Raw genomic sequence first — 27,755 nt, forward strand, 5'->3', positions numbered from 1 at the left:
TTTAGCAATTTAGTTTATTCGATAGGTGTGAGTGCACATGCACTTTTTTTTAAATGTTTTTTCTCTTTCTCTCCTCTATAGTTTTAGGTTAAAGTTTGAGATACGAACATAACCTCAAATTTTGAAAACGTAACTAAATATAAAGTAAAAATGTTACAAATGTTAAATTAAATTACAATTTCGTTATTAATTTGCTTAACTTTTAAGCGAAAATCTAATGCAAACAGTAAACTGCAAGGCAGACAATGCCATCCGAAGTAGACCAAATTAAGCGCATGTTTGATAACTTCCAAATTCCTCTTTCTATGGAATGGCTAGAAAGCTGTATAGATTGGTGTAAAAATGATTTATCACCGAATTACACTTTACAACATCTACAAAATATGGTTTATGAACAGTGGTTGGTGTTGGGTAATGTCTTTACATATTTTGTCTAGCTAAAATTAAGGAATTTCATTTACTGTTTTCCAGAAAATTCTCTAACACTAACACTTGTAGAGAACAAAAGTTACCTAAGAAGTTGTGCTGTTAATGAAGTATTAAATGATTGAATTTATTTTTTTAGATCTGAGAGAAGTAGAAATAAGGTGTTTGCCCTTAGACATATCTTCTAAAAAGAAGTACAGTTTAACAGGCGTTTATTACCTACAGCTAATGCAAATAATAGATATTTCAAAGCCGAAGTTATGGCAACTGCAAAGAATTAGAAATAATGTGACAAAGAACACCGACATAGAAAAGGATTTTGGAAAAAGAGTGAGAATTTTAGCAATATTCAAATTGAATAAATCAGTATATAAACTAAGGAATTTTATTTGTTGTGAGGAGTACAGCTCAATATTCTAATTTTCTTTTTTAAATTTAATTATTAATTTAATCTTTCTGCATCTTATTATTCCACTCTTCCTACATTATGTTCATCTAACAGTGACTTAAATTCTCATAGGTATTACAATTGACTCTTACTGATGGTGTTCAAGAAGTGGAGGCAATGGAATTTAAACCAATCGAATGTCTAAGTATTAATTTATCACCGGGTGCAAAGTTTAAAATTATAGGTCCGGTGGTTATACGAAATGGTAGATTAATGCTAGAGCCAAACAACATAAAGGTGTGCATTATACCATTTAAAATCTGTGTGATATTTGTGAGTAGTTGTATTGTAGAATTTAGGTGGATCTGTTGATGATATAATGGTCTCGAATGCTGCTGAAAATGTGCTTGCCAGGGCATTGGGGTTGCCTGAAAATCCCACACCACATACCATTGATGAAAAAATGTTGGAAGTTCCAGATGGTAAGTCTCCAGTCACAAATCTCCAATTTTTTACCTGATTTGTGTACCTTTTTTTGCATGTTTCTGTTTCTTCTGGGTGATTTTTCTTTTGTTTGTGTCTTAAAATTCCTTTTTTTCTCACTTTACACTTGGCCTCTCTTGAATTTGGTTGTTACATGGAATTTGGCCACAGATTTTATTTTATAAATTTTCTGCAACAAAACATCATTTAATTATTGCCTTCTGCCGCATTACAGCACAAACTGAAAATGACTTAAATAGAAATCTCAATCAACATCGCCTGGCGCCCCAAAACCCCCCTCCAAATGGCAACATTAACCCGCCTCGGAGTTCAAATCCTCATTCGAATCTCAACAGAAATCAGCAGCAACAGTCAGCAATCCATCAAGAATTCGAGATCGATGATGAGCTTTTGCGAGAACTTGAAGAAGACTTTGAGGAAACTTCCGTGACTCATTTTAAAAATAACATCCCTGTAAAAAGTATCTCCCGCAGTTGTGGATCTCCAGATTTGTTCGAGGAACATGAAATCGACGACGACTTGCTTAATCAGCACTTAGATCAGTTAGATGCGAGAGAGAAGCAAATGAAGATAAACGGGCTTCAAAACGTAGCAGTAAGTTCTTCCAAAGATGCTAAGAAAGAAGTGATCATATTGGATGATAGTTTCGACAATATCGATATAGATTCGCATTTGGACCGTATTGATGACGAAATGGCGAATCTGCCTTGCAGCACGCAGGTAGTAAGAGATTTTAAAGAGAGGTTGAGAAGCCCGGAATTGAAATTAAAATCCCGGTCCTTTAAAAAACTAGCCCAGAGCAAATTAACTTTTGCAAACAAAGAATCTCCCAGCTGCTCTACAACGAACGTTCATGTTGGCGATTACCAAGATCCTTTTAATAGTCATGCGCTTTCAAGTAAAAAGTCTCAAGATCGTGTCCCTTTGGAGTTGTCCAGTGAATCTCTTAAAAAAACCGGAGGTATGTCGTTGAGCACTAATTCCTTGAGTAACAAAAGCATGCAAGAACTTCCAAGATTTAATATTATGAAGATTGAAAAACTAAAAACTCTAATTCCGGACATCGGCAAGGGGAAATTTAAGTTAAAAGTAAAGTTTAAGTGTGTTAAAGACAAGTTAAGCACAGTTGACGGTGATTATTATCTGACCATATCTGTGATGGACGCTTCTGGAGAGTTAATAGTCCAGGTTCATCCGAAGATCGTAGAAAATTTCGCCGAAAGTTCTGCGGAGCGGCTGGAGCATCTGAGAAAATTGTCAGTAAATTCTGACAGTAGTGTTAAGGACGAGCTTTTTCGGGTGAGTTAATTTGTTAAGCAAAAGGAGAATTTTGGAAAAAAATGTATACGTTTTTATACTCCAGGTCCTCAGAAATATTCACAGCAAATTAGTTGCTCTGGACAACGTAATAGAGGTGCAGGTTACCAAAGGAGAAAAACACCCCGTTGTCGTAAGCGTTATTGATATGTAGATATCGTAGTACATAAAGCGAGTTATAACGGCACAATTAACGCTCGCAATGTTTTCATTAGGCCGTCGTAAATATTCTAGAATCTCATAAAAGTATTATTTAGAATCATCTCATTGTTTAAATACTAGTAATGTCCTTTAAAGATAAAATGAGACCAAATAAATAATAAATAAACGTGTGTATATTTCTAAAAATGAAGTATACCTAGCGTTACAAATAAAATACAAGCTTTCTTTCACTGATACACAAATGTTTCACACACAATGAGCCATATTTCAATCCATACATTAATTACATGGAACGTTTAAACGTATAAAACGCTAACATTAATCTTCGATTATTTGCCCTGCATACCCTTTTATTTTTTACGCGCATTGAGACGCTAAAGCAATGCTGACATACAGGACATCTATGCGTGCAATATGTATTTAATAATATAATGTACTTTGTAATAGAAATGTCGCCTACAAGGAATGCATCAAAGTATACTTTAGGAACGATGTAATTGAAAAAAAAAATCATATTTGATACTGAATTGTGCAAAGTCCAGATCTAAAGTTTGTTTTTCAATTGGAACTTACGATCTGATGCTAAAATCATATAGGCAGGCGCAGTTTAAATCAGCGAAAAGACTAGAAAAAAAGGAAAAACAAGAAACTTAATAGAAAAATTGGTTAAATAACGAAATCTATCGCATTGACAAATTTATGGCTGCGAAACTTAAATATTCCACATTTCAAATGCTAAAAGCAAAGTAAATTTACCAAAAAAGATATAAAAGTTAATTTTCTATTCTTAATAAAAATATCCGATTTTTATCAAAATACCAACCCTGAATAGAAACGCTGTGATATGCAGTATTGGTGATGTATTAATTATAATCAGCACTCTGCAAATTTAAAATTCTACAAGAAACGAAGAAACACTTAGAGGAATGTATTAAATGAGCGATTTAATGATATTGGATCACTGCAACGAATGTTTTTACCAATTAATACTTTGCATTTTTCCAATAATTTCCTTTCATAAAGGGTGTTAAAAAACAATCCCGGTGTTCTCGCAACAATTGAGCAGCCGCTTATAAGCAAATTCGTATATTCTAGTCGGTGGTAGCAATTTTAACCCACTTTTGTAACTTTGTAGCGTTAAATTTCATTAATTTAATTCTTTTTAGTTAAGTTTGTTGAGAGGTGCAAGAACTTGAATTTTGATTTTAATATTGAAAACGAATCAAGATACGAAAAAACATCAAGAAACAAAAAAGTTGTATTGTTGTTACTTGCACTATTCGAAATAATTATAAGAAATGCAAAAATTACTGAGCGTTACTGCTTTTCTGGGAATTCTTAGTTGAACTCTGATATATCTAGAAGATATATTGTTATTAGACGGCAAACATTTTAATTAAATCGCATTAATCATTTTTAGAAAAGCAGAAGAAAACAACTTCAACACCCTAAATTTCGGAAATGAAGTAATTCCGGATATATGTTATCCCTTTAAATTCGCGCCGCATGTTTAAAAAACACCCTGTGTAGGAAAGCAAAAACAGTCTTTCAGAAAAGTATATCACTTGTACTGCCCGAACTGAACAGAACCGGCTTCTCGATTTCTTCCAATACTACGTCTGCTTCAGTTTCTTTAGTCTGCATTTCGGACTTAGGAATGGTTACCGGAATGTCTTGAAAACTTTTTGAAACTCCTAATTGAAAGTCTTCTGTGGTTTTCGGTGTGTAGGTTGCAAGAGATGAACCTAAAAAAAATCAGTGTGCCTTATATTGCATTTCAGAACGCAAAGGTTCATAAAAGAGGAAAAGGTGTAACTCCAAATAGATTTTGAATAACGTATTTTATGGTGGGGAATATACGAGCATTTCTAGTTCTACTGGATGTTTTTAACAGGTGAACATTAATTCTATCCTGAAACAATGATAATTGCAGGGTCCTTTAAATTTGGTAAAAGTTGTCCCTTTGAGGGCCATTAAAGACACCTCGCTTGGAGCTATATTTTCAGTGGCTTATTTCGGAAACTATTACATGAATTGCATACGTTCAATAACATTTCGAGTTAAAAATTTCTAGCTAAATTGTTAAGTAAAGTTGTTTTCTAAAGTATTTTCGTCTATTATTTAATTTAACAATTTTTTTAATAGCGGAAGGTCGGTTTATAGCAAAAACTTCTTAAGTGATTTGGATTTTTTCGCATGGAAACTTACCAGAAAGTGCTGGAACTGTATGGCCAACTTGAGCAGTGCCCCCTAACGTCTGAACTTGCGTCTCTTCTAAAAGAAGGGATAACTCCGATGGATACTCATATATATCTGGAATCCCATCCAAAAACGATATTTTTAACTGAAAAGAAAAAAGTTTATCGATTAATTTCGAGGTAAGAAGAGCATGCAGCATTATTCTAAAAAAATTAAGTTAAGCAAAAAGAGCCATTTATGAATATAAATACCTACGTTATGTGGTAAAGCGCGATGTACCTAATGCAAGTAAATTCCCATATTAGCATATGATAAATAACATCTTTCAACCTTCAATAAGCTTTATTGCTTACGTTATCATCAAAGGAGTTTTATCAACGCTATATTTATTGCGATATTTTAATCTCTGCAAAAACGATCATTATTTATGGAACTGATGCATCAAATTATAAACAAAAAAATTGTTTTTTGGTTTCCCTCTTCTATACCATGTTAAAACTGATTCGCGATTTAAAGCTTTTGGCATGCTCAGTGAGCTGTTCAAAAAATTTCTTAAACTCGCCTTATTTCTAAAACCAATAATCATTCCCTCGACCATAGTATTGCTTCGAGGTAATTACGAAAAAGAATACCGTAAGCTGGCAATGCAATAAAAAAAAATAGTTGCGGTGAAATTCTGTAATTTGCCATTTGGGTAATAAGCTGAGCCTTTTTGTTTACGAACCATTAGCGTTGCGTTTTATATAACATGCTAATGACGCGGTGTTTCTGCGAAGAAAATTCCTCCACAGAATCGTAATATTGTAGTTCGCTAATTTGGTATTGAATGAATTGAAAAAAAAATTAGGTATTGAATTTTATTAAAATAGTCCTAATCGCAGATTAAGGGAGATTAATTATCAAACTTAATTTTTATTTCTTTTCTCCTGTTAGTAATTTCTATTGTAGGTGGTTACCGAGGTCCCCATGGTGAAACGGCTACTCTGTAAACATTAAACACACAGGTGTAATGAATGGACGCAAACAGAAATTTTGGAGCTTTATAGCTTCTTCCAATGATAAATGAAAGTATGTAACAGTTTAATATTTGTAAATGTGAAATTTTTGGGGCTCTACCGAGAAATTGATTTCTCCCAATATCAGCCGGAAAATCGTCGATCTAATGCATGTGACGCACTAGTTCTTCGCGACCTATTCTTCGGAATGGGTATACCGTACTCTCAACCGTTACCAAAAGAAAAACTGGCACAATTCCACACTTCTTAATAATTCCTTCGTAACGATGTTAACCTGGACATGAGGCAGAGAATTGACTTAATAATGCCTCTATGAAAGTTAAATATAAATATAGAGCGGTTAACAAAGAGTAATAATTAAGTCCCCCTGTTAATATCCAATTAGGTACTACTACAGTGTACATAAATATCTCTGCAAGACATTATAAGCCCTATTAACACGCGTTTTCCACTCTGCAACTGGTTTTCTTTTGCATTGGTCTTTGCGCACTCATATAATTACTTGATGAGTACAAGGTCTCAATCAATCTATAGGTGAATAAACCCAGAGTAATGACCTTCATGAAGAGAACTATAACTATAATATAATACACCGAAAGATAGAAGAACCATAATATAATATGTAATCAGCCAACCGAAAAGCCAGTCATAGACAACTTTCAAATACAATCAGGCCTTTTACCACACAGCACACATATGGTTCTTCCTTATAATTACTTAGACTACATAACACTCATTTATTGACCATATAAGTGTATTTATTGGCAACTTAAGCTCTTTAAACGCGTTTCCTTATATTCTTCAATGGAACATTGTGTGGTACTCAAAATGTGTTATAGAATGGTATATTTTGGCCGAATGTTTGCTCATTGAGACACTTCAGTGCTAATACAATACCAAAATAGTCCAATATTAGTTCAGCGATTTCAACTCCCACAGCTATGAAGGATATACTATTTTAAATATGTATTATACACCTAGTGAGAAAAGAGGTACATGCTGTTAGAAGAGACTTTTTTTCTCGAATTATTCCTGTGGCGTTTTCTATCCCTTCATGTAACTCTGTCACTATGTTAATTTCAGTCGTAAACATCAAACCTTTCATATGATCCCATAGAAAAAAATTATATAGATTTAGGTCTGATGATTTCGGTGGTCACCTTAATAGTTCATTACGAACTATTCACCTGTTAAAAAATTGGTTATTTAAAATCCCATACTTTTTAACTTTTTTTCATACTCGCATATTTCGGTTGTTTTTGAGATTTTGAAAAAATGTTATATTAAGATGTTGCTTTGTTTTTTTAAGTCTATTTCGCGTTAAAAAGAAAACCCCAACTTTAGATTCACCCTATATAGATTAACAATCATTCCTGGGTTGTAAGGAGAACGAATGTTGGATTTATTCGAACCCATGATCTTTGCGCCGTTAAAGCAGACCAAAAACTTATCAGTTTTTTGCTGATGATAGAAAACCTTATTTATTGGCCTTCGATACTAGTACAATAGTATATTATGTCTAGTGGAAAAAGCCACATATTCTCGGCCGTCGACGTAAGAATCAGAGGCCGAGAATGTCATTTTTCTACGAGATGAATTTATTACTTTTTCTGGAGTTCAACATTAGTTTCACATATGGACAAATCTATACGGAAACAGCTGTACAGGGCGTTTTTCCGGCATGCTATTTGTTTGTGTTGGTTTTACTTATATATGCGGCAGACAATTACGTTGCCCGGACTTACTTCCACGGCGATTGTAAAAAAAAAACATATTTCCCCATGTTCAATACGTTTTAATCTGTTACCTTATCACCAAGAATTTTCAATTTACATTTTTCCTTGACTATAATAAGTGATATGTTCAGAACGTGTAGACCTTGAATAATTGGTTTCCGCAAGGCAAATGAAACTATACCTACATAATGGGACTCAAATTAACCTAGATTCTTCCAATTGGGAAAATGGATTAGAAAGTGAAAATTTCGATGGCCATCTGAACACACACCGCACATTCTTTCCTGTAATTAATGTCAGATATTAGTGGCTAATATTTGGAATACTAAATACGGTGCAGCGTCAGACTGCCTTTACTGAGTTGAAGTTTCGTCTTTTTGCGTTCGAAAATGTGCTTAAAAGTCACTTATTAGCTCCACAGTGATATAATTTATTGGAAATGTCAAGAATAATTGAATATCCATTAGCTCGAATGGAATGCAAAATATGTTGCAGTTGTGTAAATATTTGCCTTTACCCGCTACCGCAGATAGAGTGAAATATAATTAAATCGATGCCATATGTTTCCTTATCGATGATTTATTAGTTTAAATTGGCAGCTTTTTTTACGTAATTGATAAATTAATGTTAAACCTTGAAGCATAGTTGTGTGTGCAGATAACTAAAGAATACCAACCACGATTGTGAAATTCTTTAGGGGTTTGAGTAACGTTCTTTAAAAGCCTCTCCTTCCTTTCATCCATTGATAGTTGCAGGACCAAGGCACGAAAGCCGATCAAAAGTGGCACTGAGTTTGCATTTTTCTATTCCCACCAATGAACAAGAATACGAAGAAATACCAACTCTATATGAATATTTCAAGTTCAATTTTCGCAACCGGAAGGAAACGGGTCGTTTAAACTATATCATCGACCTCAGTATTCATGACTAATTTCTACCTAATCGCTTCCTCTGCGTGCCCCCCTTTCGGGGCCGCGTTTTTGTTTGATATGCTAAGTAATTCGGCGAATGTAGATTTGAGGGCACAAAATTTATTTCCAAAACAATGATTTGGGAAATTGAAGCATCATTTTTCTGCATATTCTGAATGAAGAAAAAGCAAAATCTCTGGAATTTGACTGAAAGTCCTGAAAGAGTAGATGTGGGCGGCCGATCGGTCTTGAACTTACTGATGCCTTGTACATAGGAGTTTCTGCCTGCAGAGACAGATATTTTACATTGATTCTTTCTTTTGTTTGTGGCATTTCAGTATCAAGTCTGGCCCAAGGCATCAACAAGGTATTTTTTGCAAAGTAAACATTGTGCTTTTTCGTTTGCTTTCAATTCCATGTTGTCTCCGACTCCATGGAATATAAACAACTTCCTTACAATTTTTTTCCTGAAGCCGCAGTTTTTCCTTATGGAAACACTCAACACAACACAGTTTTACATAACATACCTCCTACGCAGTTGTGCACTTAGGCGAAGCTGTTCCTATGAATGGGCGCTAAAAAAATCTCACTCTAGTTGAAATCGACCGAAAGTGATTAACCTTCTACTGTCTACCTAATTATGTAAACTAATTAAATAAATGACCAGTAATTATCTGATTCAATGAAACGTAAACAATAACTTTCTTTTCTGTGCATTGCACCAACGCGCGGATTGATTAATTCGAGCATGATATTCGACAATATTAAATTAGAAAAAAAAACACATCAGCAACCATCAGAAGGGAGAAATATGTAAACCAATAATTATGGTTAATCAACAAACGGAGAAACGAAAAACACGCTCACCTTAACCCGTTTGCACGATCGTTGTATCAGAGAAGATTTTCCATCGATGAGGACGTTATCGTTGATAAATGTGACGTCACAAGGACTAGGAGGTCGAGCTTCCAGGGACCGTATCAACTCATCTTCCTCCCACATTTCTTGGAACTCCTTATAGTTGGATAAAATGGCATCTGGCAGGATTTTGATGCCCGGCTCATCAGGCTGGAAAGTGTAACATTTAGTGACTTCTTACTGTGCAAGAAAAAAACATGAAATGTTCACAGAGGCTTTTGCATGGTGAGTAATTCTCACACATCGTTTAGCCGATCTCTTCAGTAATTTTTTTCGTGCATTCACATTAAAAATTACATTCTTTCGATTATTAATCGCCGCATTAATTATTTTTTTGAGGAATATGCAAAAGCTACGAAATAATTAACATTCTTGCGACAAAGGAAATAAAAACTAGTTCAAGGTCTATATTAGTGTGAAGAATGCAGTAAAAGTCATTTGACCATTACAATAGGAAATGTAAAACAATACCATTATTGTTCTGTGAAGCGACTGTAATGGTTGTTTTTTTTAAGAATTACCATATTGCAACAACGTGTTGCAATTTAAGCATTATGATGATGCAACTGGTTCATTCATTTTTCCTCCATTCCATTTGGGAGTAATGCCTGAGACACAAGTAGAAGTGGAATTGCGTACTGTTTTCAGTTAAAACTAGCTGAGAATAACATTCTAAGGGCTCGAAGGGAAATTCTTGCTAACGTCACAGTGACAAATCTGGCACCGTCTTCGGAACTCATCCGATATCTTTTAGCTTTAGATCATCGGGCGACTTCGGAGACCCGAAAGTAAACGATAGGATATTCCCGGTGGTGCCAAACGAAATAGAATTTTAAAAGAGCAATTTTTACCTGTTTTCAACCTGACACAATCTTATACGGCACAAATTAACTTTAGATAAAATTATCTTTCAAGTCTATAAATTTTTCTGAGTTTTTTTTCATATTTTTGCTTCAAATTTGATATTTTTCTAGAGTGAAACGGGGAGAACCGCGGAGACACCATTAATACTGACAACCAAAGTGTTACTGTTTTGTTTTCAAAGCCTTCTTGACAATTTTAGATTTTCACGTGTTCCCTCGAGCCTTGGACAAAGGACGAATGTTATTCTCAGTTAATTGAGAATAGTGTGCATTCCACTGCTCTAACAGCGCCTATTTGTGTGTGAAACGACTCAATCCACTTTTCCACCTTTGTTTGGTTTAATTTTTACGATAAACGCAATTTTTACCGGTTATTCTGATTGGAGTTTCATAGTGAATTGAGCGAAAATGAATGAGTTCATTTCAAATAAGCTTATAATTTTTCGTTCAAGTCACGTATTTATTCCATTCCGAAAAATCAATGTCTCGATATTTCTCTCTATCAATTGGAAAATCTGTAGAAACACTGAAATGAGGGCAAGATCACTGGTTAGTTTGGTGGTTTCCCGGTAAATTGCCTTCCAGGTAAAGTGCAGGTTAGACTGGACAGGACACTGTTTTGCCAGTAGTATTTCTCAGCAATTGAGAAAATTTCATAGTGTTTCACAGATTTCAGATTTTGCCACGGACTATCGTTCTTCTACTCATTTTCCATGTTTTGAAACCCGGAACAGATTTGTTACTGAAACGTTAGCAAAGGGTTTTCGTTAGAGCCTTTAGCAAAGGACGAATTTTATTTTCAGTCAGTTTTAACTGAGAATAATGCGCACTGGTGTCTATTCCCAAAAGAAAACACGGAAAAAATGAACATATTTAGAGCAATGGTTTGTCCATCATATTGTTTTCCTCTTGGCTTCAGATTGCTGCTGGCTGAAGAGTGAGCACCTAATGAAGGTTATCAAACCAAAGTCGCTTTATTATGTATTAAGTTTGTTTAGCGGCTGTGAAACAATACTAAAGATAAAACGTGGAGATAAAAGTAACGCAACGCCAAGCAAATTGAACAGTTCTCGATAACGTCGTACTTTTTAACCGAGTTAATTGCCTCGAGATGCCGTAAGAAATAACCGTTAAAACATGTTCTTTTTACAGTAGTCTAATCCATGCAGACACCTGGTTTACCTCATGTCCCCATGTCACCATACGAAAATACTAGAACTTCTCTCTGGAAAGATTAGCCTCCTATAAAATTGCTATTATTAGGAGGAATGGGCTTAATGCATAAGAGTAATTATAGTGAATGGTCCCTTAAGGCTAAACGATCGATAATCTCTGCAACCTTAATAAAAATTGGCGGTCGATCGTGGGCATGATTATGGTCAAGTTGTCATTGAAGCGCTCATTCTTGCAGAAATAGTGAATAATCCATTGAGATGTGGTTATGGCCCGGCCACACCGCTGTCTAAGAATCATCTTACTATGCACAAAGACCGGCTCGAAGATGGAGTATGGGTTTTTAGAAAATTGTTGTTTTTGGGTGAAAAAAAAAGGGAAAATTCCCGAATCTCCATAAGGTTGCAAAGTTTCATGAAAATTACACAGGGTGTCCGCAACTGCTGTTAAACTTCATTCGAAGCCTTAACTGGCCCATTTGTGGTTTTGCTGCCGTTCTTCGGGAACGTTTCACCGATTTCTTCCCCTCGGGACCTTTGAAAAAATCCCAATCAACCTTCATTAAAACCGGCATTAATTACACTAAAAATTTCCAAAGTAATAACCATCATGAAACTATCCGACAGTGAATTGAAGACCAATTATTATTACTATTTCCACGCTGCACTGAGTTCTCGCAATACTTTTATTACCTTCGGCCGCGGTTACATTCTCAACTACCCGAGAAAATCAATTGATTTTCTAATCAAATCAGAAACAATTCAATTTATTTCCATAAAACATCCGACTTATTAAGCAGTTTCTTGTAGCTGTGAATATTTATTTTTTTTTACGTTACTGTAGAAAAGAAAAATGCAGATTGGTGAAAGTTTCAGCGGCCAACTTCAATTATTCTAAGCAAGGTTGGATGTGTTTTGCGCCAAAATCGATTATGAGATTTATCTCGCTGCCTGACGCTATTAATCAAATGGAAAATATACTTTTGACTAGTCAATTGTTGCTCGATAGTGCACTCAGTCACCCATGAAAAGAGGCATTTTTGTTGCTGCTAATAGTGGTGATTGACTATCGGCAAAAAACCATAAAACTTACAAGTTTTTCTCTTTTAATATCTTATTTTAATGTGCCAAATTTTAAATTAAAGTCGGTAAAAGCTTAGCGATTCAACGTGGGAATCACAGCTAAAGAGGTGTCTGGCAGCAAGCTGTGCCTGGTCAGTAATAAGAACTACTTAATACACTGATCAAATTAATCTAGGGAACAAAAGTAATTATTGACAAATTCTTATATTGAAGAACGGGCCATTGTGTTATTCACAGAAGAGTCACGGTTTGGATTTCGACCTGGTACCTAAAGGCATTTGGCGTGAAACAGGGCAATTAGAACGAGAGAGGCATTTTCAGGAAATTCATAATTATAAAGGAGGTTCCATAGTGGTATGGGGTGTAAATTATTGCATCAGCGAACGAGCTCGTTTGTTTGCCACAAACGCTGAACCAAGTGCAGTACCAAGACAATACATTCGAACCTGTTGTTCCTTTGGCATATGCTGCTGACCCAGAACTGTTTAGCCAGCTACTATGCGTTGGTTCACAGATAACAATGTAACTCTTATAAATTGGCCACCACAATTACCCGACTTGAACCCCACAAAGTATGTATGAAACATGCTGCAAAGGCAACTCAATCCACTCATGGCCCCTGTTCATAGCAATTTGGCTTTTCAGAACATCCTCAGGGAGTAGTGGTAACTTTTATCAGAAGACGCTATAGATATAGTAATTTTGAGTTTTCCAAGACGTTGTGGTACTATTATTAACGTTCGAAGTGGTAACACGAGAAACTAAAGAAATTTTATGTGAATTAATGTCATTATATAAAGATTATAGCTAAAAGTATGCTTGTTCCTCATATTATTTTCAGCAGTGTATTTAATGTAAAATTTATTTGAGCTTTGATTTTTTCATACTTTATAAATATCAAAAACATAAACAAGACATCAATTAATTTCACGCAGCTGGCACCAAGTAGCAAAATTATTTCTCTCTGTCCCTTTCTGCTAATCTACATACTCATTCATTTATGAACGCATAAATTGCTTTATATCTCTTATTTTGTCAGCATAAATCCTCCATAAATTTATTTAATAAATTAGTTATTAACACCGATTATCTCCTGACAAAACTTCTAAAGTATATCGCAGTAGATTAATCTTAAAACAAATATTTTCTTTTAACTTTCCTGTGAAAGTGTGCCTAAAGCTAGCAAATCTATAAAACTAGTAGTTTATTTTGTCATTTCTTTACGGCCTAGTGCTGAAAGTGGTAATTAATTATTAAAAAGGGACCGATTTATGCTTGTATTTCTGTAGATTATACTGTGTCGTTTTTTAGTTACGGATGAACCATTAACGAGAAAGCTAAGTCTCGATTTGCATTATTTTAAATAGCTGCAAAAAGACAAGAAAATATTAGTTCTCTAATTTGCATAGAAGTGCATGGAAATAGTTTAGATTTTAGTCGACAGTGCGGCTCTAAATTGACCCCTCGCCCCTCTGTTAGTTTTTTAACAAATTAGTATTTTCTTAAAATTCAAAAGCAGCATTAAAAAAACAAAAAAATACTATCTTTTTACTTTTGTTTATTTCTCTAAATGTTGTTTACGTCGCCGGTAGCGTAAAAGGGCCGATTTTTTAAAATTGAAGCATGCAGCGAGTGTCACTTCAAATTAAAGTGTCTTCAAGACTACATTTGATGGAGTAATGCGATTTAAAATCGATAGATTAGTTTTTAAGAAAAGGAGTTATATAAATGGAAAAAAATGCAATAGAAATTCAGTTTAATAGTACACAAACTATAAAAATTACTTTAGAAATCGATTATCTAAAAATTTAAAGCGAAAAATCTATACGAAACTCTTGTCCAGCTTTAACAGACACTGTATATACGAAAATATGTTCAAAAGTTATCTGCGTAAAGAAACCTTTTTTTGCTTAACTGGCATAACGTCCAAGATATGCATTTTTAACCGGGTTGCTTTGTAATTAAATTAAGTCAGTAGTGCAGTCAGACCCAAAGCAAAACCTTCTGGGGATTGCTAATTCAGTAAGCAAATAAAGACCTTACGAAAGGTAAAACTATCTTAGCGTCTCAGAGCTCGGTGTTCTGCAACATTAGTAACTAATAAATAAATAAAATTTAACCCTCGTCAGTATATTAAAAACGAGAAAAGCAGTCGATTTGGGATTCCTATTCCTATTTCTAGAAAGTGAACCATACAAGCCTCTGTGAATCCCAACTTTTAAATACTTCTTAAAACAAACGCAATTTACCTTTGGCATAACAGGTCTACTGGGTGTTCTACTCGTATCATTTGAAATATAGTCAGGAACATCAGTCCTCGTGGTAAAATTAAACACTGCACTAGTGGCCTCCTCGCTCCTCTTAGTCTTTTTGGGCACCACAATCTTGATGGGCCTGTCCTCGACATCCGAAGTGTTCGCGACACTACCGCTGGCACTATTGCTGGTTTGGACCGGTTTCAAAGCACTACGATTAACCTTTTCGACCACTACTTCGACCGGCTTGACACGTGCATTATCACTAGCAACCGTACTCACATTCTCGGACTTCACAACATCTGGACCTTTGAAATCATCTTTCAGTAACTTTTCACTGGCACTCGCTTGCTCCACACTAACCGCAGGTTCACTGTTAACTTTATTGAGCTTGAATGAAGGTTGGAACCAATTCGCGCCTGTTTTAGGGGACTTCGGAGATCTACTGACGGGACTGTCGGATTTTTCCAGAGCATTAGATCCGTCCTTTTCTGATTTGCTGTTTTGACTAGAAACCTCAACTCCATCCACTTGCTTCTTATTATCCGATACGTTTAACTCTTCGTTCTTAACCGATTTTGCGACGTTCTTTAAGTTTCTCTCAATTTCGAAGGCGGTGAGGCCAGTCTTCCCCTTGGTTGGGCTAGTGTAACTTGGCGACTCGGAAACTGAAGTTCTGTAAGTGGTCCCGTTTCTGATCGAAGGCAGGTGCGTCTGATCAACGTCGGAGTTCAAAAAATTGTAAACAGAAGTGGCAGAACTTTTTGTGATGTTGTTCTGTGATACTGGGGAAATCATCTTAAAGCCAAGGGCGTCGGGGTCGTCTCTGTTAAAGTGGAGAGATGAAGGTTTGAGGTATGTGGGAGACTTCGTAGGGCTGTGAAGGGGACTGATGTATCTGAAACAAAAAAATCAATGAAAATTACTTTTTTTTTTTAACAGAAAGAAGCAGCGTACTTGTTAGTGGCTTCTGCGCGGCCCCCATAAGACCGATTTATCTCTTCATTGATGAAACTCTCGGTGCTCTTCCTTCTGTAAGTAGGCGACGATATCTTGGGAATGGGGCTAGTGGTTAAAATTAAATCCGGCGTTTCGCAAAGCGAGTTCTTAGGGTTATGTCTAGGATCACTTCCGTCCTGATTTTTGTCCACCCTGTATATTATCAGTGCAGATGCGAACTTACATCAACCAAGACGCACTTACCTCGACACATCAGGAATGGGACTAGGCAAACTGCTGAAACCCGTCTTTTCCTGTCTGGGAGAAGAGAGTTCCAACGTTTTGGGCTTGGAAATTTCATCGCTTAAAATTATTGGTTTGGCCACGGGCCTCGGAATATGATTATGAGTATTACTTTTGCTTTTATCAGTCAGTACTGGTTTGGAGGTTTTTATCGTTGGTTTGGTCGTTTTTGAAGCTACTTTGTTCTTCACTATGATGTCGTTGAAACTGTCTACTTTGGCTGCGACATCGCCTAAAATGAAACAGAGGCGATTTTGATCTGGCGCAATTTTTACCGATTAACAACAATAGATTAAGATTAAGATGTTGTGTAATTCAAAATTGACTGATGAGCTGCATTATTTTGAATTAATAGATATCAGTGACTGGTGCTTTGTACGGCAAAATCGGTACATACAGGTAAGGGGCATCTTATCAGGGACTTAAGCTGTACTAATTCATAACTTTACGACATAAGTTCTAAATGAAATAATTTAACTTCTTTTGAGACATCCTGTAGGAATAGTGATACTTAATTTTTTTCAATAGTGCTACATGTATACCTGCCTGACTGCAATTTCGTCGTACTCTATTAAACAGTGTTCCAGCCAGCAAAAGTCTCGTATAAAGCACCACCCTCTTCTGCACGTTTAATTTTAATAGTTGAAACGTGAATTTAATTTAATTTAATTTTTAAAGTAACACCTAAAATAGGCACATAAATTCCTTAAATCTAAACAAAAAATATGAATGTAACGTTCACATTTTCCACACCATTTACGAACACAATTAGGTGCCCCTTTAACCAACATATTAGTTATTCTGTGTTTGTCGTTAGAAGCGTTTACGCTAGACACGTCGTAAATATTAAGTATTATTGTTTTACAGGTTGTGAATGAATGTTAGTAACAAGATTAATAGTCACATATAGGGCGCACTATATGAACGAAGTTTTACCGTTCGGAGAAGGCTTTACTATTTTTATAGTTCTCCATGGAGCTTTAGCGGCTAATTTACTTTTAACGATTAGACTGTTAAAACTGCTTATCTTAGCCGCAACGTCGCCTGAAAAGTAGGAGAGAAAAGCGTCACTAAAGCTGAAAAGGTTGTATATTATTTTTCCTAATTTTCCATAAGGGGCAGGAAATTGAAAAAAAAACGACAATTAATATCTAGAAAGGAATGATTAAATAATTGGTACCATTGAGCATTTCGAAGAATGAAGGTACCCATTTCTTGCCTGTTTTCAAAATTTAAACGCCGATATCTCAGGAAGACGTGGAACAATTGGCATAATAACATTTCAAATTAATCGTCTCGATGCGTTCTACAACCCTACATGGAACAACGGTTTTTTCTCATAATTCAAATTATTTTTGGACTGTTTGTTTAATTCTGTTGAGTTTCATTTATTTTACTGATGTTTTAGTTCAATTTTTGAATTAAATACAAATTATCAATGCACAAACGATCGAAAAAATGTTAACATAATAAGCACTGATAACATTTCTGGTATATTACCTAAACTCTCAATAGCTACTTCAGTTACTGATGTCATTCACTAGCGAAGCTCCGACTTGGGCATGACTTATATCAATAATTACTGAACACACTTTTTTAAGGTATAATTGATTGCTGCAAACAAGGAAGGTTTTTGGTGTTCATAGCAAACCAGAAATTGGTATTGAACACTATATTTTTTCACGTGGACGAACAAATCTTTAACTTACCAGTATGGTGAGGTTTTTTAGTACGCGTCTCCGGCCTCTTCTCAAACAGCATTTTCGTATGCTTAACAACGTCCACGGGCGGCTTTTCCCTCTCATTCAGCAGAGGCGGTACTCGTTTAGGTCGATTCATTCTCCTCGAGAATTTATCGCCAACCTCTTCACCGTTACTTTCGACAGAATGGGGTCTCTTATAAGACCTACAATGCATGAATGAGCACCAACCCTTCAGCTTCGAAATATCCAGTACCTAGCGGTTTCAATCAAAATCGGCTTCTCGTCGTTGGAATGTTTGAGCATATCTTCATGCAAGGACTGTCTGTTGTTGATTTTAGTCGTCATCGACGAAGTCATGGCAGGTTCATCTTCGTGATTAGCTCGCGATATGACTTCGACAGATCGAGCGCGTTTCAGAGTTTCTTGGTGACGACTAGAGGACCTATATCTGCTTCCTGGTTCCCCAAGAAAATTATATGTTTATAGTTTGAAAGTCCGGAGACTTACCGCTTTCGTTACCGCCGGTCCTCCGAACGAACATCTCCTCCTTCTCCCTATCGTGGCCCGCATCATCGTCCAATAAATTCTCCAAACTGGTGGCTTTCCTCAAGATCGTAGGTCTGGGGTTGCTTTCCCTTAAAGCCAAACTCAAGTATTTGTTTCGCAACCGATTGACAATTCCAGGGCCGTAATGCAGATCCTCAGAGTCGGAAGACCCGGGGGACTCCCGGCCTTTGCTGAACTCATCTGTTGAAGTCGGACACACAATGTGTGCCTTGGGATGGATGTGATGGTGAGGAGGGTGATGGTCAACCCAAAGGCGTTCCTGCATGTAACGGGAAGCATGAATTCCTTCGGAGTTTATGAAGCGGTTTCTAATAACTACTTATGTAAGCTGGAATCGCGTTTTAAAGGCGAAATTAACGGAAATTATTAAAAATCATGAATGTACTAAATAGCGCAACAATACGGTAAAACCGGTGTCAGATGTGTTTAATGGCTGTACCGAAATCGGTGAAGCATAGTTACGGTGAGCGCTAAAAGAATGTGCCCATAATAGTTTTCGACTCTTTCGGCTGCAAGCCGAGTCGAATATAAATAACTTTTAGTTTTCTAATCTTAATACCATAAATTAAGGGGGAATTAGGGAAATGCCGAAACAATGAGTGCAAACTTAATATTATCTTGTTATTATGTTCATTATCTCGTTTTTTGGTGATATCAACTGCCACTATGAAGTGGAAGGTAATTCCAGTTCCAACCTTGTGGGGGCCAAGTTGGGCGACGGCTCAGAGCGGCGGACTTCATGGGCGTACAGGTAGATGCGTATGCTGAGGCTGCTGATACAATTTACTGAAAAAGCATAATTTCCTGCAAAATGTAATCATTGGCTCGAGTTAATTCTTCGTTGTCGTTTTCTAAGTACAAAGGGACGAGTTTACCGTGTGCATAGAGACCTTGACTCTGGAATCTTTAATTGACGGAATGCTGGAGGGAAAATCAAAATGGGACCATTGCAGCGAAGTCGTTACCGCAATGGTCAAGGACAAAGAGCGGGTGAAACGAGCTATACAAGAAGTTTGAAGAGGCGTTTTCCATAATGGTACGGCAAAAAAATATAAGGAAAAAAATCCATAACAAAGCTCCAAAAAAATTTAAGGAGCAAAACAAAAAGAAAACTAACAACTGGACACAACAAGGAAAAAACAGCTAACTCAATCCACACACGCTTTTTCGGCTCTGATGCTTATGTTCCACAGTCCTGGGTCGTCGCAGGTTTGATCAACAGGAATCCCCCTAGGTGAATGCGTAGGTGCTTCGAGGAATCCCACCCTACCCGGTCACCAGAACACCCTACCGAATGTTTTTTGAAGATTTCCCTCGTGAAAAAAATCCTCGTCATAACCACTGACTTACACTAATTAATATCTCAAAGGCATGAAGCAAATGAGTCATAATTCATCCTTGGCAAGATATTGATATCCATACAAAGCGTGATATTATGAGAGTAATCGGTTTAAAATTTTCTGAACTGTGAGGTCGATGTAATTCAATGTTTACAACAATAATTGCGGTCTCTTTGTTTGATTGTTTCTACGTTTATTTGCGACGACCAAGTAAACGGCCAACGAACCTTGCATGCGCAAGAATACCTAACGTTGCATGTTAACGCGATTTTTCCAATAAAAGAAAATTACTAAAATTACCCGCCCGTAAGTAATCCCGATTACTATTGTTAAATCATATTTTTATGGTCGCTTAAACTATGTCAAAATACTTTCTTGCTTGAGACTCGACATCGTTTAAAATTAAAGTGAAAGTAAATTTGCTCAGAATGGGAAATAAATACAATGTTTTTAGGTTAAATACCTTAAAGATTTTCGAATAACAGGGGCTGAACGGTTTTCTTCGAATTAAAATACAATTACTTAAAAACCAATTATTGTTTTTGTTCCCGGACTCATTAGTCAACTGTGAGACTGCAAGACAATTCCTCTCAATTATTACTCTTCATGAATTTTTATCAGGCAAATGAATAAAACTACAGAAATCTTTACCGCAAACCTTGTATTCTTTTTAGGCTAACCTAAGGCTATTCTCTGGATTATTTCCAGTGAGGTTTTACGATTAAGGTTAGTATTACAGCTATAATATGAACCCGTTTTTCACCTACTAGAACCACTGAACTTCGTTTTCGCTTCCAAGAATTGTCTTTATTACCTTGTATTTTTGCATTTTTTTTGTCACCATGTATTTCAGACGGGAAGCGAAAACGGGCTCATGTTCATATGGTTCTTTTTTCTGAAAATTATCCACAGATTCACTCCCTGAATTTTTTACATATTATTATGAAACACCCTGTATATGTAAAATTCCTTGAGGATGTGGGGAATTTTATCGCGATCTTAAAACGAGGGATTTAAAGACCGAAAACTACATTAAAAATAGATAATTTTATAGATGAAAGATACGCCAGCGCGCCTTTGACTGCGGCTACAGCATTAAATGGAACGATACTTGCGCGTCATTATCGAAGAATCATCATCAAAGAAGCATAAAATCGAAGAAAGTACATATATTTAACTCAATAAAGACCGATATTTGGTCCCTTGTTCAGTAAGCATAAATAATACTCGGTTAACTTTACTTGAGCAAGAGGCGAACCTCGAACGCAACAAGAAACTACACCTTAACAGATATCGCTAAAGAGTAACAATCAACAGAGATAATAAAATTTGAACAACAAACCATGAGCTACACTGATCAAACAAGAATTATTAACCCAGGGCCGGCCTTAGCAAGTCTGACGCCCTGGGCGAAATTTTGAATCGTTTGCCCTCTACCCGCAAAAAAAATCGCTGACCAGCAAAATCCACCTCTCTTCCTGATCTACCATCCAACATCGCCCTCCATAAGGTCGGTACTGCACTTCCTTCAATCAACATTCAATGTAATAAAAATCACTTAAATATCTATATCTTTTAACGTCAACGAGAAAACATTATATTTTTGGACAAAAATTGCTCCAGGTTTAAAACGGCGCATTTTCGACTAGAGGTTTATGTGCGAAAAATTTCTACCGCAATGTTCTCTATAATCCAGTCGAGTTTGGCACCACCTTTTGAAACGCCCTGTATAACCCCAATTGCGCAATATCTTTAAGGATTATTATATTCCCCCACAGGCATGCAGCTTTAATGCCACATTTAAATACAAAAAACCGTGCCAAACCCGTTTAAATACGAACACAGGTAGTGCCTACCCTTTGTTCAAGTGTTAAAACCTTATTAGACCACCCTTTTGTGGGTATCTGCCAATACTCAATTTTTATTTACTTGCAACTGATAAGCATTGACCTGCTCTCGATACTCATATTATCTGCATCCTATCAGTAATTGATAGCAAAATCGATTAGGAACGGAAATGTATCTTTCAAGCGATGACACCATTCACATGGTACATATGACAGATAGGCTCGATGAATATGAAGTCGTGAAGTGATAAGGACATACATGAAAAGTACATTAGTCCACTTTAGCCGTTTTAAGCTGAATCGATTCCTGTACGCCCAATGATTCACTACCGATAAATCGGCTTGAAAATTTAAACCATAATGACTGTGATGAATTATGTATTTCTAAACTACGTGTAGAAAAATGATGATTTTTATCTAGTGACTTTCACAACATAATTTCAACGAAATAAAAAAACCATAATCAATATACGAAATATTAATATAAGAACCAACGTGCGTGCCTTACCTGCACCATTTTCTTCGGGAAAAATTGAAAAATCCAATATCGGACAGGGGCACTAGGCATAAACCATTAGAACCACCATCACATATCGTTCTCGACCGAAAAAAAGTAGAGGCCACTCCAATGCAATAATAACCCAAACAAGCACGGTGCTGGTGCTACCGGAGCAAGAGGTACTGCCTGAAACGCGATCGAGTGGTACGGCTGGGTTCGGATACCAGTTTGGTTGGCTGGTTCTCCGGAAAACTGAACTGGGTTTCGCTTCGGGTGACCGCTAACGCTATGCGACGTTGTCGCGTTAGATGGTTTAGATGATAACAGCGTCGGTTTTTGTAATTTAGACGATTGAGAGCAGTCATAAAAGAACTTATTTACGTGGAAGTCGTCGCAGGAGGGGGAGTTTTGAGAATTCTTTATAGCATCAATCAATGGACCGCAACCTTAGTAGAGCTGTGGTGATGGTCAAATTCTAGAATATTTCATCAAAACAGATCTTCTATTTACGTCATTTTGACATATACCCCCGTTTCTAGCGTTCAGTGATATGTCGAATTTTACATTAAAGCACGTTGAGATGACTTAACTTCCTCTAGCGTGACCGTCATTGTTTAGTACCATAGAAAAATGCGCAGTCTAAGGGGAAGAGTGCGGGCTGCGCATTCTGATAATCTTCGTGGTAGAATTACTACAGTATCCTCCAGGGAATATTCTTCTTTGATCTAAATATGACACTAAACCATAGAGATCAAATCCAGTAGTGACGTCATTCTGAAAACGCTTACGCGCCTGTCAAAACGCCAAGAGGACGCAAGTCAAAATGATGCTATTGCCTGCGATTGGCAACCCCAAAAAAATAAATCCGAATTTTCGTGGCACTAACGCGAACCGAAGAAGGCGAATAACTATATCTGTACGTTCTTCAACGCGAATTTGGTAATGGAAAAGATGCTTTTTTGATATTATTGAGGTCAATGGCAATGATCAATCCGTAGTAATTTATCAATTAGAAGTTGGAGACATACAAAGATCTGAACGTGGCAACACGGGCTAGTGCATCGACAGCTGCTACACCATTGATTATCAGGTTGATGAACGCATCGTTTTGTGTTGCCAAATTCCTTATAAAAAATAATACAACTTAATATTTAATTTATTGTTGACCTTATAAAGCAATTGACCGTCGAAAGCGCTTTCTTTCATATACTTTTTAATTCCTTATTACAGCGTAAGTAATAAAATGCGTGTTACTGTCCCCTAATTGCCATCCTTCGTAATGTACAGGGTGGCTCCTTATATTTTGAGAAGTTATGAACTACTTTCAGTTCATTAGTTTCTTCAGTTCATGGAGTTGAAGAAATTCGAATTCCTAGAGCAATTTAGCAACTTTTTTGCATTTTGGGTTTTTTTTTCAATCCTGCACTACTCTATAGATTTCAACAATAATTCGTAAAAAATAATTAAATAAATAAGACAGACCTCAATAAAATGAACTGACGAACATTTACGCAATTTGAGTGAAAAGAAATTCAGTAGTAAAAGTGGGTCTTGGCTATAAATTTTTACAATGTCAGTATTGCCGATTTGAGCCTTCTTATTAAGTTTTTATCAAACACTTGACCATTTAAGAACCTCTAATAGTTTTTTGTAAGAGTTATAAGCATATAAAGCTCTTCGCGTGCCTAAACAGCATCGCATGTCTATATTACTAAGCGGGATATTTATTTCTTAAGTTAAGGCGAGACTTCTTAAATCAACGAGTAAAATATTTCCATAAAATCACCCGGTATAATATTGTTGAAAGAAATAAGAAAATTAAAAATTTTGTTAATTAGTCGCGTTGTAAACGATTAAAATTAGGAAATCGTGCTAACATTATTGACGCTGTTGTACCAATATTAGTATATACCAGGTATCACAAAAAGTCCTGCCGTTTTGTTATGAGGAAAGACTAAAGCAAACGAATATTTTAAATATCATCTATTCATTAAAATAATCAGCTTCGCTCTTTAAAACCTTTTCTCAACGTAACTCAAGATCCCGAATTCTTTTTTTTAAATAAAAAATCAGCTGGTTTGGATGAAAAAAGAAATGTTTTAAAGCTGTTTGCAAGGTGTTGCGGTTCGAAAACGTTTTTCCTGACAAATTGTTGTCCAGCACTCTGAACAGGTGATGGTTTGAAAGGCACAAATCAGGAGAATATGACGGATGAGGTATAATCTCTCAACCAATCGTTAACAATTTTTCCTGTGTGATCTTTGCCGTATGAGGACGTGAGTTTTTTTTTTGTAGGAGTAACAAGCCTTTTGTATTAATAAGAGAAGATTGAAATTGGCGCGATTTTTCGTGGGTTCTATCAAATATTAATATCTACATATCTGCAATAATTGTTATACAAAACCCATTTTTCATCTTGTGCGATAATCCAATCAAAAAATAGTTAATTTTTTTTAGTCCAGACACCATGTACAAGCGATTCTACCGATTGTGGTCGGTCAGTTTGTGAGGAACCCACTTATTTCGCTTTTTTGTCTTTCTAATTTGATGAAGGTGGTTTCTGAACCACCCAGCTATGTAGTTATTTCTGCACAAATTTGGTTTTGTTTTGTTGTGAATCAGCCTCAATGATTTTGGTCAAAGTGCCATGATCGATAATTTCCGGTTTTTCACTTCGAAATTCATCCATGAGGGGTTTATCCCCGTTACGAAATTTTGAAAATCAAAATTGTGCCTTTCGACATTAGAGGGCATCTTTTTCAAACACGTACTACAGTTTACTTGCTGTCGTTGTAGCTTTTAAGCCTAGTTTATACTCGGAAAGTAAAACTTAATGAGTTTACGTCTCCAGCGTGATCATCGTAATAAATTTCTTTTGGACTCAGAATATTAACTGGGTTAAGTTTGGATGACCTTGTTTACTAACAAAACAAACATCTATTAGTCCTAAATGAACCCGGTTTGTTTATCATAATGGTATAGAAATTGTAAGCGTGTAAACATGAGATTAAAAAAAACGACAGGGCTTTTTACGGTACCTGGGGTTATTACTATGTGGGCACCTCATGTAGAATCTGATGATATATAATTAGGTAAATAAATACAAATTTTTACTGATGACTCGACTCTCCTTATCAAATTCTTGAGAAATATATAAATTATCAAGACTCAAAAGTTCGAGCTAAAAAATATCAACACTAAAATTACTTTATTTATTTTTCCGATTACTCATAAACTGATAATGCACGACGACCACTTAGTTGTCTAATACTCCGTATCTAATTTATTCAATATTTGGTTTTTGTATAAATACGTAAATTACGCTGACTCTGCCTTTTTTGACTTTATGCATTTACAGTAACCTTCAACTCAATATTTCGGCTTATTGTACTTATTTTATTAGCTTCTTACAACTAGCACAGTGTGTCACCAACTCTAAGAAATCGATTGAACAATAATCCACAAATTTACATCATTAGGTCATGATAAAAAAATACAGTATGGGTAGTAAAAACGAGACTAGCCTACGTTCATTAAACTAACCACCATAAAGGATCATGTGTGGGTCGGGTAGCTTATGCCGATTTGAACTTTCAAATTGTAGCATGGAATACATATATTATTATTCATCACATATAAATGGTATGTAAAGCACCCCGGCTTACGCATACGTATTATTATATCATATATGTATTAACCTCTTACATTATTTCTTGTACTATTTTCTCATGGAAACCTAAGGACAATATTAGAACTTAATTAGAATGTATGTCTACGTAGAAACACAATTCCTTTGTCTAATATAAGCAACCCATCAAATTGTAATTAGCTGAGACTCAAAGTCTCAGTACTGTTTAAGGTTCAAACTACCCTTATTGATGTACTTTGGCAAAGTCCACGTAGATATCATTTATATAAATAGGGCAGTCAAGCAGTTAAGATATAGTCCAGCAGAAACCTTCAGACTTATCTTCACAAAACACTTACATAAAAAGGGTCTTTACGCCTCGCTCCCGCTCTTGTATTATCGAGAAGTTAATAAAGTGTTATATTTTTGACTCGCGTATAGTTATTCCAACCCGGCACATTACAGGTATAATCTGAGCATTGCACTTGTGCGGCTTAGTATTGAGGGCTAATTCTATGGATTTATTGTCAATTTTTTTATTGTATGCTTAGTCTAAGTTATCGTTGTAATTCGCCAACGACTATTTTAGTGTAACAATGAAAAACTACACCTTCGCCATTTGATCAACAAACAATACAATTGTCTTTTTATAGATCCGAATGAACTGGATAAAAGTGTTCCTATTACTTAAAAATTCATAATAAAATCATTAGCGGGGTTTATATGTGAAAGTTGTTCAATCAGTGAAACCATATCAAAACTATAATAATTTAAGTTATTTGTTGAGAAACTCAAGTATGTCATGAATAACATACCTCACAGTCTTCACAAGTTTCAAGTGTGATACTACTCAGTAAATAAAATAAAACCAGTTCATCTTGACCACTTACCTCACTTGATTTATTTTGAATCTTTAACCTCGCTATGAGGTCTTTCTTCCACTGCGGAATATCACTTCCAGGTGAATGACTGTTCACTATCACAGAGGCCATATCCCTAGTTCCTCTCACAAAAACCACTTTGGCAGCTTACAACAAACAACTCCAAGCCCAACAAGGAAATTTGGATGGTACAGGTTGAAGTTTATGCATACCTTAAGACCTGAGCCTATAGCCAAACTGCTGAAACAAGTTCAATTATAAAACACCTCATAAATGTGTTGCTAACCTATACAATTCTTAATGGGTGTTTAACAAAACTGATGGCCTCACTGATATCCAATTCGACTATTATCTATTGAATTAGAGAAGCAAACGAATGCCACAACAATCTGAGCTGTTATGCGAGTGGCAAGATAAAAATCAGTTTAAATCTTCACATTCTATAAAGGATAATCGTTAAACCCTGGACTTACACGTGAATTGTTAGGTGCAAATAAACAATTCTGTTACTTTCTCTATTAATAGTTGAATGGATATTTGTGGTTCATGCATTATAGTATTGGCATTTTAAATCTCAAACATGTATGGGGAGAGTGAAGGAATAGCAAAAAATTATAAAGAAATTATGTAAATTTATGATTATTTGTCAGAGTAAATTGTATCAATTATTCCAAATGGGAATCACCTTTAGTGGCATTTAACTTTCTTTGATTGACTTTCATTAATGTTGGGAGTAGGAACTTTTAAAAATAAATTATATTTACCTCCAAATGACAAATTTGTCGCAGTAAAAGTGATATTTGAATTATTAATTAATTTTAATATGTAATTGGAATCTTTAATTTATCACTTTGAACTTTAAATTTAATTCATTATTGTTGTTTATTGATTTATTATTATTGAGTATGTCATTGTCATTGATGTTCATGGCCACAGTCAACTATACAAGTGACAATTACTCTTTCATCAAACGTCGAAAAGTGTAATCTGAACTAGTGAAGTTGCGTAGTGTTGGATTTTTTTTGTATGAAAAAGCTCTTGAGACTGTCATTGTGAGGTAACATTCACATAACCTAATTCTAATGAGGTTACTCATCA

General features: G+C 35.8%; 4 protein-coding genes across 8 annotated transcripts in view; 3 read left to right on the top strand and 1 right to left on the bottom strand.

Annotated features, from left to right (window-relative positions):
• Positions 1-27,755, top strand: part of LOC136415717 (succinate dehydrogenase assembly factor 2-A, mitochondrial-like) — a 115,556-nt gene that overhangs the window by 80,743 nt on the left and 7,058 nt on the right. The window lies entirely within an intron of this gene.
• Positions 1-27,755, top strand: part of Uck (Uridine-cytidine kinase) — a 112,330-nt gene that overhangs the window by 77,517 nt on the left and 7,058 nt on the right. The gene's annotated exons all lie outside the window — the stretch shown is intronic.
• LOC136415652 (recQ-mediated genome instability protein 1-like) lies at positions 116-2,963 on the top strand. The gene is made up of 6 exons (XM_066400354.1): positions 116-411; positions 566-756; positions 947-1,111; positions 1,167-1,296; positions 1,533-2,617; positions 2,682-2,963. The coding sequence occupies exons 1-6, from the start codon at positions 246-248 to the stop codon at positions 2,787-2,789; spliced, it is 1,845 nt and encodes a 614-aa protein (XP_066256451.1). The 5' UTR covers positions 116-245; the 3' UTR covers positions 2,790-2,963.
• Positions 2,953-27,545, bottom strand: bif (bifocal). Of its 5 annotated transcripts, none has more exons than XM_066400284.1 (12): positions 27,422-27,545; positions 26,667-26,897; positions 18,403-18,721; positions 18,149-18,350; positions 17,902-18,098; positions 17,129-17,236; positions 16,154-16,424; positions 15,908-16,102; positions 14,945-15,848; positions 9,527-9,727; positions 5,006-5,141; positions 2,953-4,542 (listed from the first exon to the last, which is right to left on the bottom strand). In XM_066400284.1, exons 2-12 carry the CDS (start codon positions 26,766-26,768, stop codon positions 4,346-4,348), a joined length of 2,832 nt encoding a protein of 943 aa, XP_066256381.1. In that variant the 5' UTR covers positions 26,769-26,897; positions 27,422-27,545; the 3' UTR covers positions 2,953-4,345. The 5 variants fall into 5 exon arrangements, with proteins under 5 accessions (XP_066256381.1, XP_066256390.1, XP_066256372.1 ...); XM_066400293.1 differs by having other exon boundaries at positions 26,667-26,894; positions 27,422-27,541; XM_066400275.1 differs by lacking the exon at positions 27,422-27,545 and having other exon boundaries at positions 26,667-27,003.

Source organism: Euwallacea similis, chromosome 2, assembly GCF_039881205.1.
Source record: "Euwallacea similis isolate ESF13 chromosome 2, ESF131.1, whole genome shotgun sequence".
Lineage (NCBI taxonomy): Eukaryota > Metazoa > Arthropoda > Insecta > Coleoptera > Curculionidae > Euwallacea > Euwallacea similis.

Excerpts from the sequence above, each read along its gene's own strand:
- bif (XM_066400284.1), bottom strand. The coding sequence starts at position 26,768 with ATGGCCTCTGTGATAGTGAACAGTCATTCACCTGGAAGTGATATTCCG. Across the intron at positions 16,103-16,153 it reads CCCATTCCTGATGTGTCGAG|GGTGGACAAAAATCAGGACG; the intron begins GTAAGTGCGTCT and ends GATAATATACAG. Across the intron at positions 4,543-5,005 it reads TACAGTTCCAGCACTTTCTG|GTTCATCTCTTGCAACCTAC; the intron begins GTAAGTTTCCAT and ends GATTTTTTTTAG.
- LOC136415652 (XM_066400354.1), top strand. The coding sequence starts at position 246 with ATGCCATCCGAAGTAGACCAAATTAAGCGCATGTTTGATAACTTCCAA. Across the intron at positions 1,297-1,532 it reads AATGTTGGAAGTTCCAGATG|CACAAACTGAAAATGACTTA; the intron begins GTAAGTCTCCAG and ends GCCGCATTACAG. Across the intron at positions 2,618-2,681 it reads TTAAGGACGAGCTTTTTCGG|GTCCTCAGAAATATTCACAG; the intron begins GTGAGTTAATTT and ends TTTATACTCCAG.